Source organism: Pieris napi, chromosome 9, assembly GCF_905475465.1.
Source record: "Pieris napi chromosome 9, ilPieNapi1.2, whole genome shotgun sequence".
Classification (NCBI taxonomy): Eukaryota; Metazoa; Arthropoda; class Insecta; order Lepidoptera; family Pieridae; genus Pieris; species Pieris napi.
Window position 1 is genome coordinate 7,977,557 of NC_062242.1, and position 15,140 is coordinate 7,992,696.

At 31.9% G+C, this 15,140-nt stretch overlaps 2 protein-coding genes and 1 non-coding gene across 5 annotated transcripts; all 3 read right to left on the reverse strand.

Annotated features, from left to right (window-relative positions):
• Positions 1–435: 435 nt before the first annotated feature.
• LOC125052520 (GRIP and coiled-coil domain-containing protein 1) lies at positions 436–8,317 on the reverse strand. Of its 3 annotated transcripts, none has more exons than XM_047653414.1 (11): positions 8,102–8,317; positions 7,903–7,992; positions 7,531–7,643; positions 6,819–6,964; positions 6,100–6,170; positions 5,274–5,446; positions 4,100–4,313; positions 2,881–3,266; positions 1,926–2,129; positions 1,238–1,428; positions 436–711 (listed from the first exon to the last, which is right to left on the reverse strand). In XM_047653414.1, the coding sequence occupies exons 1-11, from the start codon at positions 8,184–8,186 to the stop codon at positions 540–542; spliced, it is 1,845 nt and encodes a 614-aa protein (XP_047509370.1). In that variant the 5' UTR covers positions 8,187–8,317; the 3' UTR covers positions 436–539. The 3 variants fall into 3 exon arrangements, with proteins under 3 accessions (XP_047509370.1, XP_047509368.1, XP_047509367.1); XM_047653412.1 differs by having other exon boundaries at positions 1,238–1,425; positions 6,088–6,170; XM_047653411.1 differs by having other exon boundaries at positions 6,088–6,170.
• On the reverse strand, positions 2,366–2,437 carry Trnae-uuc. The gene has a single exon. It is a non-coding gene; the product is annotated as a tRNA-Glu (tRNA).
• Positions 8,318–10,891: 2,574 nt separating the features above from the next.
• Positions 10,892–14,823, reverse strand: LOC125052395 (ELAV-like protein 2). Its single transcript, XM_047653213.1, has 2 exons — positions 13,684–14,823; positions 10,892–13,602 (listed from the first exon to the last, which is right to left on the reverse strand). The coding sequence occupies exons 1-2, from the start codon at positions 14,423–14,425 to the stop codon at positions 13,340–13,342; spliced, it is 1,005 nt and encodes a 334-aa protein (XP_047509169.1). The 5' UTR covers positions 14,426–14,823; the 3' UTR covers positions 10,892–13,339.
• Positions 14,824–15,140: the final 317 nt, after the last annotated feature.

Here is a 15,140-nt window from a genome sequence, read left to right on the forward strand (position 1 = left end):
TATACATAAGGTCAGTACGCACATACGGTATTACTCGATCGAGCTAAACTGTCGAGTAAAACCCATGGCATGGGCTTTCGTCCACACATTGAGATTGATATAAAGTCTTCTATAGCGCTTTTGGAATAAACTCGCAAATCCATTTCTCTTAAAAACACGTGTTTTAATTACGATAAACAGTACCAGACTGACGCTCGCCTCACGCCACTCGCAGTCACGTACACACGTTCAAGTCAAGATTGACGGCTCGCTTCGAGTAGGTTCGAAGGAAATTACTTTCATTTAATCCCATCGAGCCGGCTCGGTGCGAGCCTTCGAGCTGTGAGTTTTGCGGTCCATACGTTGATTTTTACTCGACTTTGAGTAAAACTATCGAGTAATACCGTATGTAAGTACTGACCTTTACAAGAAATATACTACAAAAAAATTCACACCCACAATTTAAACTTTATTTAGACACAATTCTTTCACAAAAACGTTGGTTTCCATATAAAAATGGTAACCAATACAGTTCACATTTTATAATTACCCCGTACCATCTACATAGTATTAAGAACCATTTTCTTCTCAGTGGCTGTAAAATGTAATACTGCAGTAATTGCATTTAACATATGTTTGCGACCGGCGTCATCTGTTGACATGAGGTACGCTAACACAACATTCTTGAGATATTCAAGATTAGCGCCCTCTCGCGATTGGATGCGACGTAATCTGAAATTAAATTACGAGAACTTTTATTTAAACATTACACACATACATACAAATTAAATAGCTTAAAAATGTGCAACATGGTGAATACAAGTGACCGAAAAAAGTAATATAAAATAAAATAAAATCTAATAGGCAAATAGCCTATTAGACTACTGATGCGATATTAAATTTTATACTGTCAATATTTTTGTCAAAATTAAAATTAAATTTTGCGAATTTATGTTAAACATTTGCATCTAATTTCGTTTGAATGGATTCATAAACCATTAGTCCGTAAAATTAAGAACATTCTTTTATGCAACATTTGCCGTCGTGTTGCGGACAAAAATGAATACTAGATGGCGCTAGCTGTGTGCTAGTAATTGAAACCAAATATAATTAAAAGCTATTATTATACTGGCCTTGTCATTTGCGACCAAGATACCATGTCTTACATTTTTTTTAATATATAGCAAAATGCCAACACAATGGACACAATTTGAAAGTATCTTTTTTTTTATTGCGTGTAAATTTTACTCTTTTATACCTGTCAATTTCCTCCTTTAGGGTCCTTATAACCTCCTTGAATCGTTCCTTGTCAATTGTCGCATCCCGTTGACACTCTCTATACTGTCCCTCGAGGTGATGTTTTTCACGCCGTAATTGGGTAATATCAAGGTCCTTACGGGCTAATTCGTGGGCGTAATGCAGCATGTGTGGTAAGGCGGTTTTATCCTGCTGGTAAAATTAAATTTTATTCAGCGACACACTACATACATAGTTGATTTTTATCGCCACCACCTCCATATATTTGAAATATAAAAGAATCTATATTATTTAATATATATATAGTCGAGTTACTTAATGTTTAAGTGGAAGAAATTGAGAAAGAACGGACGGCTCATTGGTTAGTACCCCTGACTGCGAATCCATGGGTCCCAGGTTCGATCCCGGCTGAGACAAACATCGATGTGATGAGCATTTGGTGTTGTGCTTAGGTCTTAGGTGTTTAAATATGTATTTATATGTCTATCTATCTATAATATGTATGTATATCCGTTGCCTAGTACCTATAACACAAGCTTCACCAGCTTAGCATGGGACTAGGTCAATTGGTGTGAATTGTCCAATCAAAAAAATAATAATAATAATAAACGAAATATATGGGATCCATTTTATGACACTTTGTGTAATCTATTCAACCAAAAGTTAAGTTATTTTTAATGTGATCTTACAGTTAAAACATGGCCATCCTTATATCCCTCCTCCGAGCTGACCTTCCGGGATCTGTCTCCTCTCGACCTGATCAAGTTGTCTGTCTCTTCTAGCAAAGTAGAGTATCGCTCACGTTGGGTCTGAACGTGCTTCTCGAGATTTTGTATGCGGTTACGCAGATCGGTTACTATCTCCGTGTGGTAGTCTTTTTCACTTTTTAATTTCTGATAAAATATAAATAATTAATAATTAATAATAATAACATATATATTATATATTAACATTAATACCAGAGGACTATGAAAGATTGCATACTAAACATTACCAAGTAAAAATTTGTAAAAATTATTTGACAAAAAAATGCTTTTTTTAATTTCAAATGTTGCATTAAAACTACAATGTAAAATGAATAAAATTTAAAATTAATGTACAATTAAAAGAATAAAAAAATAAAAAGTATTTCCCGTACCGGGAATCGAACCCGAGCCTCCTGGGTGAAAGCCAGGTATCCTAGCCACTAGACCATACGGGAGGTACTAACAATAACGAAATTGGAGTTTAGAATATTGCTTTTGTTTGTGATTGCATCTATGTAACATCAAAGTATGTAGGCCTATTTTCGTTATCCAAAAAATCATAAAATCTGTTACAAATTCAAAGTTTTAAACAAGTTTCCTTAATTAAAAAAAATAAATAAATAGGAAAAAAAATTCTGTGAAAAATATTTTTATTTTCTATACTTTTCCTACAATTCAACAAGCTTCAACAAGATTCACAGCTTGTTAATAATCACTTATTAAACGCATTTTATTCTGATGATTTACGTTGTTAATTGTTTAAAGTGAAACTCTTTATAATAAGCTATTAGATAAACAATAAAATAAGAAAGAAATGAAAAAAAAAACATTAAATTTAGCAAAATCAAACTCTTCGTTTTGGCCATAAGTATTAAACAAAATAACTTTCATAACAAACCTCTTCTTGCAACTTAAGTGAATCCATCTTATCCTGTTGTTCTTGCTCTAACATCAGCTGATATGTCTCTACCTTATCATTTAATACAGCTATCTCACTTTTCAATGTTGCTATTTCACTCTCCTTATCCCCATTTACACTACTCTTCACACTTATTCTATAGTTTTCAAACTCTTTTCGTAATAACTCATAATCCTTTTTACATTTTGAGTGCACATGCTCAAATGCCTCTATATTTAAAACAGTAGTCAAATCTATGGGATTCCCTTGTTTATCGTTTTCAGCTATAAGTTCCTTTTTCAAAATGTGTATTTTGTCTATGAGTGTTTGTAAGTACTCTGTGTCTGCTAGCTTGTCGTTGTCTGTTTCGCTTATTGAAGAGTCATCTGTAAATATTAAGAAAAAATTATAAATATGTCTAATCTGTTTTGACATATTTTATATCTGATTTTCAGATTAAATCTAACAATAACAGCTAGTTACATTAAGTACACTCCTTATTTTAAATTTTAACGTTAAATTTAAGTAATATACATATATAAATAATTAAGCATATTATTTATATATACGTTAACCGACATAGATAGACGATAGAAGCTTTTCTAGGGAATACCAATTGTCACTCTAAGCATTTTAATTAACGCAAGCATATCAACCAAGTATGGCATACCAAACGTTACGTTACGTAACGTACGTAATTTGATAGTCCTTTTAATAATACATAACTTTGGGCACATCAAATAGTGTTATTTTATCTGATTCTATTGTAAGAACTGAGCAGTATTAGCCTAGTGGCTTCAGCGTACGACTCTCATACTTAAGGTCGTAGGTTCGATTCCCGGCTGTGCACCAATGTCTATGTGCTCAATTTAACACTCGCTCGTACGGTGAAGAAAACGGCTCGTTACATCCAGTGACTCTTTATACCTAAAAATAACCATTATGTGGTGTAAAGTACTGGAAAGTCGAAAATAATATTAACAATAACGTAACTCAATCTCCGCCCCGCATCGTGACGTTTTACAAACAGACCTCCCCCCCCCCCCAAAATTCGTTGCGTAATACTTGAACGCTCCCTTGCCTATTAGATTGACAAAATATGTTCATGAAACATATACAGAAATCTGAAGCCCACCTCGGATTTCTGTATATGTTTCATTAACCTTTGACCTAAAAAGGTTGTAGCGCCACTGGATTTTTTGTTGTTGTAAGAACTTACCTTCCAATCTACTAGTAATTCTCTCTAACAATCTCCCATTTACAGAGTCCCTGAGCTGTCGAATGGTCTGCTGGTCCCTTCGTCTTTGAAGATCGTATTCTCCTATTGTGTGTGAGAGTTCCGCAAGTTTTCCCTCTAAGAGAGCGACCCTCTCTTCCTGTCGAGCGCAGATTTTTCGTGCTGACTCCTCAGCGCGCTTAACTTTAATTTGCTCCTGGAATTGGAATTTAAATAAATATAGTTAAAAAAAACTATAAAACACGCTTTTAAAGCACATCAAACTAAAAAGTGAAAAATAATTCCTAATTTAGGCTGAAAATGGTAATGAACAAAAAATACTGGTATTATTGTGAAAAAGCGTGGAGAGCGCGCCACGCTATATTACAACTATATTTACTTTATTAAAACTATATTTATTGCCATATTTTTCGTCTATCGAGCAACCCACGCTTTTTCACAATAAAACCAGTAGTTTTATATGCTTTAAAAGCGTGTTTTATAGTTTTTTTTAACTATATTTATTTTCCACTTTTTAGTCCTAGCAGCAATACGTGTTGTCTCAATTTGATCGTATTGCTTTGTGGACTTAAAAAAAATTTCATTGTTTTTTCGAGATAAACCTATGAAATTATTATATTGTCGCTGATTCTTTATAAGTGTACAAAGTTTGAATTAAATCTGTCCGTTTAAAGTGGGTCAAAATCGAGTCCGAAGGAGTCGGTTACATACATACATACAGGTGAAGCTAATATAAAGCGTGTAAAATAACATTTTGTACTCGAGTCCCTTTTCTTTATAAGTTTTACAATTATTATTTCAAGGATGGACTATTTCTATTATCTTTCTTTCTATCCTGCAGTATTACTCTACTACCGATGGCAAAAAAACAGAGTGTGGCTCCGGCGCTGGCATATTCTCTCTTGATCTCAACATCAACATACACCTATGACTAGGCACACACAGCTCGATTTTTTAATGTGAATGTGTCGCAAGAATGTAAGTGCATTGTAATGCATGTGTGCAATGTAAGGTTGCAGCTCCATACAAACGTTGTGTAAAACAAAAAAACTTGGCGATTAAAAAGAGTGGCGGAGAGTTTATTGCCAGTTCTTCTCTTCCGTTCTACGCCCTTGATTATTATGAAAGATAGTTTATGAAAAATTAACTTAAATACCTCTCGTATTGCAACAGAGTGTGACTGTTCCAGTAACGTCAGTTTCTGCTGAAGTCGCACAAGAGACGCGGGCGTCTCACCAGAGCGAGACTCGGCTCGCGCCAAGCGACGTTGGTTCGCTTCCAAAGCACTACTCAAGTCACGAACTCGCTTTTCGAGCTCTGCTTGAGACGCTGAAATATATCATAAATTCCTTTTGAACAAAAAATATAGTTGACTCCAGAATGCACTAAAAAGTATTAAATAAAAAAAAATTGTGTTGATTGTGTGAAAAATTCAATATATATATTAGTATTGTCTTTGATTAACATAACCTATACACATTTAAAGACTAAGACAAGATCACGGTGACGACGCGCGCTGTAAAGCACGCGAAACGTCGGATAAATTTAAATTTATGTTAAGAAATAATTGTAAATTTATAATAATACATATCTTTAATCCGGTTAAAAAGTTTTTTCTTTCAATATATAGTGTTAATTAGTTCATTTATATAAAATTGGAATGAATATATTAGGCTATTTTATAGTAATCAGAATAAGTTAGACAAAACTAGGGCTTCCGAACAATGCAAGTTGATGATTACACAGATTTTTGGCAAGTAGGTTAAAAAGGACCGAAGTCACTTTATCCTGATTGGTATAACACAATTTTTTAAGTGAATGTTAGGTCACATTTCCAGGAAATTGATTGTAATAAGATAATAATGATGATTGTCAACCTAAATGATTTAATTGAATTTATTTATTCAATAATGTTAATAAGTCATGAAAATAGCACCATTTTAGATGATAATAAAATTAAATATAACCACCTTGTGACTCACTTGTGGTAACTACTTTGTCTTCTAGTTTTTCTTTATATTTCCTTTCTTCATTGAATTTCACATGAAGTTCTCTGAAAGTTGGTGAAATAATAGTCAGCTATATAATATTATTTATTTACTTTTGTTACGTTAAAAAGTGCATTTTCTATGATATTGCGATTTCGATAACACAACATTATCAGTATGGAGTTAACGAATTCTTTTTAAACCAGCCGGGCGCCGAGCGTGCGCGAGCGAGATGGGAATAAGACAATCTGCGAGTAAAAAGAATTAGAATATGCGTGAAGTTAGCAGCTATGCCAAGAATTTTGAATGACCATAAGTACCTTTTAAACAAATACAGGAGTTTTAATTATTTTTTGAAATAAATTTTGCAATGCTTTTTCACAAAGACCTATTGTTATTTAGTTAAAAGGTTATGAAACATAGCTAGTTATTAAATTGAATGAATTATAAAATAATAAATAATAATAATAATTAATATTAATTAATAGTTATTTAATATACCAAATATTAAATTATTAACGTTAAATATTTATAATTAATTATTTAATATTTACAAAAATAATGAAAGCCAAAGAAGTATAACTTCTTACGCGCATACATAAGTATACGCACCCTTTTTTTTTTATTAATGTTTGAGTCATCACTCACTGCACTCATTGAGATAAAGTACTGATTTTCATACAACAGTAACATTTTTATTTTTACGTACTTACTTCAACATTGCCAAATGATCTGTCCTCTCTTTCTCCCGTTCTTGAATTTCATATGCAATTTTTGCTTTTAAATTACTAACTTCAGTTAGATGTTGCTGTACTAATGTTTTTGTCTCTTCTCTCATGGATGCTATTATGTTCTCATACTGTAAAATTACAATATACAAGCAATTGATTATCTTCTGATATTGATTCCTAGCTGTAAACTGTTAAGGGGCACTAAAATCAATTGCTAACCAAATGCTATGGAAAAGCCACTAATCATATTTTTAATATTTGTTCTCCATAAAATTGTTATTCAATCAATGGAAAACACATTACTTTCAAATAAGCATACATAATGTAACAGTAGCCTTTCTACATATTCTTCAACTGCTTGTGGAATATTTTAGTATAGTAGTACATAGGTAGTATGGATTTTTCAAAATAGAAATCTCAAGCATTGAACATACTTATGTTCTCCACGACACTGTCATGGGCCCTAACCTCTTGCCACTCTCAGCTATTCTAAATCTCTAATAGCTATAATTAATTAATATGCCAGCCACAAATGCTAGAGATATGTACAAATGCAAAGATAAGTCCACTCCCGACTCTAAACTTTTTATACAATCATTTATGCAGAACAGAATGACTGAAAAGAATCAAGGCTAGTTTTTAGGATAAATCTACACAAAGTCACCCAAGCCTTTACTAGTACTGTCTAAAATACCTTTTCCCGGGTAACTTTCTTATCAGACTGAAAAGCCTCTTCCATACGTGATTTCTCTGTAGTAAGTGTTGATAATGACAATGTAAGTGCGGCCACAGACTCATTTGTTGAAACTGGAATAGAAGTATCAATAAAATACACTACAATTTGTGTACCATATGTTCATTATATGTTAACCCTTCTCAAAACATTCAATTGATGATGTATTTAATGTATTTGTGCAGTTTGCCTTAAACACATTAATTGTGAGAATACTATTACATATTATAAAACCTTTATTTCAATTTCATGCCTTTTTTTAGTGTAATAAGAAATTATGTCTTGATTCTTTATATAAAATTACCTTATAACCTTTTTTACATATGTACATACCATCATTATTATCAGATTTATTTAAAGCCTTTAGGCTTATTTCTAACGCCTCTTTCTCCTTTACAAGACCTTTATAGGCAGCAACAACATCTGGAAAGGTTGAAGAAACAGCTGTTATTCAGTCAGTGTATTCTAGAAATATTTTATTTTGTATGGAAACTAAAAAAATACTGCATATTGTAACTAGTAAATAACTTACCTCTAAGTCGGGTTTCATATCGTTTTATTTGATCAGCCTGTTTAGTTATTGTGGAAATCAATTCATTCTTTGATAACGACTCCATAATTTTTACCAAATATCGCAATTCGTTCAATTAACTGCTGAAGCCGTACGATACCTGACCTTAAACCATTTTCTTGTGTATAAAATGGTATAATTGAAAATATATACAACAGAACTATAAACTATTATCAATTAATAATATGCTTTAAACTATTGAAGAGATGTCAGATGACAGATAACTACTAAGGGTATGTTCCGATATACACTGCGACCACTGTACAGAGTACCGTCAATTTAGTATACTGTGAAACCGTTTCTCTATAGCCAGCTATACTGGTGACAATTTAAAACGGAACGCAGTCCAGTATACTAGTCAGCTTCGTTTTTCGACACAGGTTTCAAATGAGTGCATCAAAGTTTTTCAATTCAACAAGAAAAACTATTATTGGAGTATTATCGCATTAAAAAAATCTATATTAATATTAACTGTCAATTGAATTAATACTACAAAGAAAGTAAGTTAGAATTTTAAATGTTTGTTATTAAACTGTAAGTTATATCAGCCGTTAGGCATTCAAGTGGTTTTGATTGATCACGTGATCAAAGCACTGCGAGTACCTTACCTCGAAAACGCCAGTGCTCGCAGTAGAAGTATAGCGGGGATTTGTGACGTCATATATTTCCTAGGACGCTGCGGCTGTATACTGCAGTCCATAGCGGAACAAATTTTTGAACAGTGGGAGCACTATACAGTACTCGCAGTGTATATCGGAACATACCCTTAGTCATTTAAGTATAACAGCTGACATTTGTCCACAGACTATGAAAAGAATGTTAGTGCACAGATATATAATATGACAGCAGTCTCTCGACTAACGGTTACTTAATTTTCTTTCTTTATGGCTTACTCATGTTAAGTTAATAATATACTAGTGTCGTCAAGAATTTTATCAACTTTTAACTGATTTCAACAATAATAATACAATAATACGTCGTGAGCGAGACGAAGGAAAAAGTATAAGTCTATGTCTGCGGCTAATGGTTGAGGTTATACAAAAAATGGCGTCGAATTGTAATATATTTGAGTTTTTCACGGTTATTTGCTACGTCTCTTTTCGTTTGACATAGACATATACGCCAATCAAAAGCTTAAAATAAATTCTATAAAAAAATAGAACCAACTTCATGATAATTAAACGAAAAAAATATTTATATCCAGAGCATGATTATCCTATTAGGTATATTTTGGATGTCGATGGCAAAAACCAATGTGCGTACATGTAAATGTAATGACTGCAATTGAGAAGTGAGAACCTCTTATTAGCACAGTAGGATCTTTATACCCCGTATACAAATAAGTTATCATTTAATTATCTTTATAATTCCAGACCTATGAATACAATTAATATATTTTGGCGTCGGTTCTAATGTTCTCAATAACTTCTACGATAATACTTGTAGAAGTTATTAGTAGTAATCGAGTACTGAGGCCCTTTACTATGATATAAGTCTATGTCATTCAATATCAATTTAATTAAAACTGTTCAGTCACCGCAGTATGAGCAGTATACCATTACGGTTTTTTGAGGATGAATTGATTTGATAGAGGGAAACAATCTAATAACTAACATATTATTTTATATACGTCCCGGCCATAAAGCGTTATTTGCCATCCAGTATATTAGTAGGTACCTATACCCATTTAACTTTATGATTTTAAAAGCATTTTCAATACTGTTTTTTTAGTTTCTCCATTACAAGCACAAAATAAGGTCTACGATATATAATGAATTGTTGAATTATAATGATGATTAAAAATGTTTTTAAGCATATCACTAGGGAAACGATCGTGAGACAACAAATCTGGCACATTGATCCTCCCCGTTGTATACGCAATGTATCAAGTTCAATGAACTCATGGGGTGAATTCACCCCTCGACAATCTTTCTTTAATAAAATTGGGCCGCCGAATATCATGTGTTATTTTCGCTTCTGAATTTTTGTAGCAGTCAAGAAATATTGTTATTTTAAAATCAGTTTCTGTAATATTAACTCTTTAAAATTATTAAATATTTAAGACATATGTCATTTCATTTGCTTTTAGCTAAGTTTTGGACTATAATATATTTAAAAAAATAAGCGAGCTATGTAAAACTACATACTTGATTTCGCGCTTTGATACAAATTAGTACCTATCGTTCGAGTATATCAATCAAAAAGGCCAAGGGCTACAAAATAAAAGAATATTTAAATACATTATTGCTAATGTCAATATTTAATGTCTATATTAATTTCTACATCAGATTACATTCGTTGACATTTCAATAATTAAGTAAGCCAATTAAAACCAACGCATTACATACCGACGATTTGTACTGTTACTTATTCTAGCTAACCTAGGCCAAACCTTACTGTACCCAAACCTGCCCGGAAATGAATTAAATAAATCTGGTTAAATATAAATAGTTAGAATACATAAACACTAAGGTAAAAACACTAAAACAAAAATAATTAGCACAAAATACTAAATCAGAACGAAATTATAATTTGGACAGGTCACAGGTGTTAGGAGTCATCGATCGCCATTTGCAGAGCTTTCCCCGCAACCGTGCAAGCGAGTCTTGAAATCCATGAATACACCACAGAATTGAAATTCTATCTCATGTTGAGGCAGTACTTGATAATGGAGCAAATACTTAAAATATTAGGTGGGATATATTATAACATATAATTTATTATGCGAGCAATTGTAGAAGTCGAATAAAATTTTAATTTTTCAAGATCCTAATGTGAGCAATTAAATGTAGTTTTAAACCTTTTTTTTCTAAGGACTGATCAGGATACTTTTGAATCAAAGACTCGCTCGACGTAAACGATAACGATATCAAGGAAACCTGCCGACAGATCTTAATGTAATAATTAAATTCGACATTATCATAGATATTAATATAGCCTCGATAACAGTCTTTTAACGTCTTTTTGGGGCAGGCTTCCTTTTTAAGATTTTGAAACCTTGTAACTAAATGAGCCAGCATATAGTTCTACCCCGTCGGAATTTTAAAACCCTACTACTTAGGTACATTTTTATCAGGTGGTAAGTATTAAACGGAGGACACAATGCATACAAATTACAAGCAAGGCTGTTATGAATTTTTTAGATTGTTTGTGTAATAGTAATGAATGATAAGAGAAGGTAAATGAAGGAATTATATGATGCTAACTAAAATATGCAAGATCTCAATCAATTATAGTAATATGAAATTTCTTATAGAGTTTCTTTACATAATATGATTCAGTATTCTTAAACAACAGAATGAAAGTTATCAACCTAAAAAATTCAAAACAGTTTCACATACATAACAGGTACAATTATTTAAACCTGTGACTAGTTTATACACACCATTCGTTCCTGTTTGTGTATTTTTTTAGACTAATATTAAAGAAACACCACACCAACATAGTTTAAATTCAAATCCTAACCAAAGATTAAGTTACAGAACACAGAAATTCAACTAAGTAAATACTTAAGTTTAGATAGGTACTTAGATTAACCATTGCAAAAATTATATAACTGACTAGTTTCGTGTTGTTAAGTATTTAACTAAATAATAATCATAAATCTTAATGAAAAATTATCCCTATCAGTAGAACTTAAAAAAAATATGTAGTCCAAATGCATTTTACAAGCCCCACATAATATATTATAAGATAATTAGAACAGCTTTTTACTTAAAACTTATATTAATAAACCAAAATATTTGTGGCAGTTAGTTTGCAATGTTTTAAGTAAGTAACTTATTTTTACTTAAATCCAATTGGAATTATTGTAAAAAGGTTTATTAATATAAGATCTTTAAATACATTATGATATGCGTTCACATTTATCTATAATTTCTCTAAAAAGTGAAAGATACTACACACATGTATAGTCTGGATTAAATACAGTCACAAATTTATAACATCAAGTTGTTGAGTAAATTTATAAGAACTAATTTCAAACTTACACTTATGAGATATAATATTATGAAAAGAAATCTATTATAATAGATCTATCAACTAGAATAAATTATTAATTATACATTACTTAAATGTAATAATAAATAGTGATTATACAAATTAATAAGAGAGACAATATCATATGGATAATTTTCAATATGCATTAAAAGCCGAGGCATCAGCTTGTGTTCTATGCAATAAATTTTAAATTTAGTTAAATATTATGTATTGCTAATCAGTTTCTTCTGAAAAAGTATTCTATATTATAATCAATGTGATTTTTTTCATTAATTTAGTCAATAGAAATCATTAATAAAATGTTGATCAATCATTAATACACTGATTGTCATGGTCTCCGAATTTCTTGATTTAGTCAAAGTCTCATTTGAAATGAAATGGCAAAATATTACTAGGTACTTTTTACAATGAAACAATTTTTTATTAGACCTTTATCTAATGATTTTGTGCATGAGTCAATTTCAAGACTATAATAAATACTTTTTATTAATTAGATATCTATAAACGGACAATCCCTACTGTTATAAAAAGTTTAATGGAAGATATTTTGCTAGCCATTATAAGTAAATTTTATCTAGCATTCTGTTGTCTTTGGTAATGGGTATGTAATTGAGATTTAATATATTACTTATGCTTTTAAATAGATATTGCCATATTTTGAATATAAATAAGTGTATAATTGCACATTATACATAATATATTTTTTGCGTCTGTATAAGTTTACTTATAGTAAAAATTTAATATTGCACTGTCAATTAGGTTTGTAAAAATAGAAAATATATTGCTTATATTTTGTGTCATTTCCATTAAAATCTTGGTAAATATAAACCTTAATTTAAATGTAAATAGGTTGATCTTGATCTATCAATGGTGTTTATTTTTTAAATTTTGATAAATTATGCCAGTATTAAATTACGAGTATTAAATTTTTACAGGAATTTGTTAGCAATCATTGGTTGAAAAGATTCATGATTAAATTTTCATGTCTTTTTTATATAACTCATTGTTATAAAGATACCTATTGAGGTGATAAAGAAGGTGGTTTGTACATATTATTGTGAATACTGGTTAACTGTCATGTCATGATTTGTTACTTATCGCATAAGTACTATAGTAATTGAATATGTGACAACAAACCATGACAGTTATGATCAACATTTTTGCATTAGCTACAATTTATTGACTAGGTTTTGAAAACACTTAGGATTTACTCTTGTTCGTTTTGAAGCTGACCTGCAGGACTTGGCCATTAAGTGAATAACCATTCAGTGACTGAATTGCAACAACAGCCTCATCATAGTTGGTCATAGTAACAAAACCGTAACCTTTACATTTGTTGGTTGCTGGATCTCTGATGATTTTAACACTCTGTACTGCACCAAAGGGGCCAAAAAGCTGCCACAGGATGCTCTCCTCAGTGTCAGCACCAATGTTGTAAACGAAAATGCACCAGCCAGAACCACCTAGGGCATTACCTTGTATGAGAGGGTCGGCTAGGGGTGAGTATCTTTGAAGACCTTTATTAATAGCTAGCAAAGCCTTACCAGCAGGGCCAATGAAGCGACGAGCAGATGCAGGAGCCAGGTATGCTGCCAATGGAGCTAGGGCCTTGTTTTGATTGCTTGGATTGTTTGCACATTTAACAGTCATGGGCCCAGTTCCTCCAGGTGGAACAGTGCCATTTAGTTCACGAATAGCTGCTTCTGCTTCACACCTCTGGTCATATCGTATAAATGCAACTCCTCTTGAAGGTCCTTGTAAGCCTCCTTGATCTTCTAAGCCTGCTTGCATAAGATGGCCCACATTGACATTCTCATGGAGAATACGTGAGCTGATGATGGAGCCATATGGACAGAACAGCTTTTCTAATTCTTGCTGTGTCATATGTTTGGGGAGTCCTGATACATACAAATTTGCTCCTTTGATAGCATCTGAGCTGGGACGGGCATAAGACACTTTTATGATCTTATTTTGCAAACGGAGACCATTTAAAGTGTTTACTGCTTTTTCAGCATCTTCAGCTTTGTGGTAATTCACAAATGCATAGCCTAAACTCTGGCCATTAAGGATGTGATCGGGAAACACCGTCACTTTGTCTCTGATCAGCTTGCAACTCTCTACTTCCCCCACACTGGAGAACAATGACCTTATCTCTTCTTGAGTCATTGTTTGTGGTAAATAATTTACTATCAAGTTTGTCTTAGACTCATTGTGGCAGGGTTGTAACTTGCTACCATTTTGTGTGGGCTGATTGGAGTTTACCGTGTCCATCGAGTTGGCCATCATTTTCACAAAATTTCGTTTCACCAAAAACTGAGAAATTCACTTGTTTTAACAGTTTAATAGATTTATCATTAATAGTTGAGCAGGATCATTGATTAAACGGGCCAGGTATTAACTTAGGCTCGCGTTGGTTGAAAGCATATGCATGGAAAGAAAATCAATAAGATGCTGTCCACTCTCGTACTTATCCTGTTTTCGGCTGAATTGTGTTCGATCCGTTGAATCAAATTGTGGGAGTAAACACAAATTAACTCGAGTTTATTAGATCTTTTTAAGAATATCAAAGCAAAGTGAAAAGGAAATCAACCAAAAATCTATGCAACTCGCGACCTATTCTCGTAAATTCATTTCTTTCACTTCAATTTTTTGTAAATGTTGCCATTCGCTATTCGTGAGTTAAACTACAACCAAACCAATGATAAATTTTCCCAATCACTTCTGTAGTCTATAATAGGGTTACAAAACAGTGGAGTACAAGATTTCAAGAATTGAATTACTTAAACAAAATTGTGCTAAAATTGTTTTGGTTAATAAGTTAATGTTTAAAGTTTATATTTAAATAATAAATTTATATAATTAAACAAACAGTAAACCTTAAGATAAAATAATTATTAATTATTTATAATTCGAGATTGGATGTTTTTAGTACAGTAGATTAAAAAAAAACAGAAATTATTTATTATTTTTTACCGGATTGAAGTTATGTATTTACAATTAT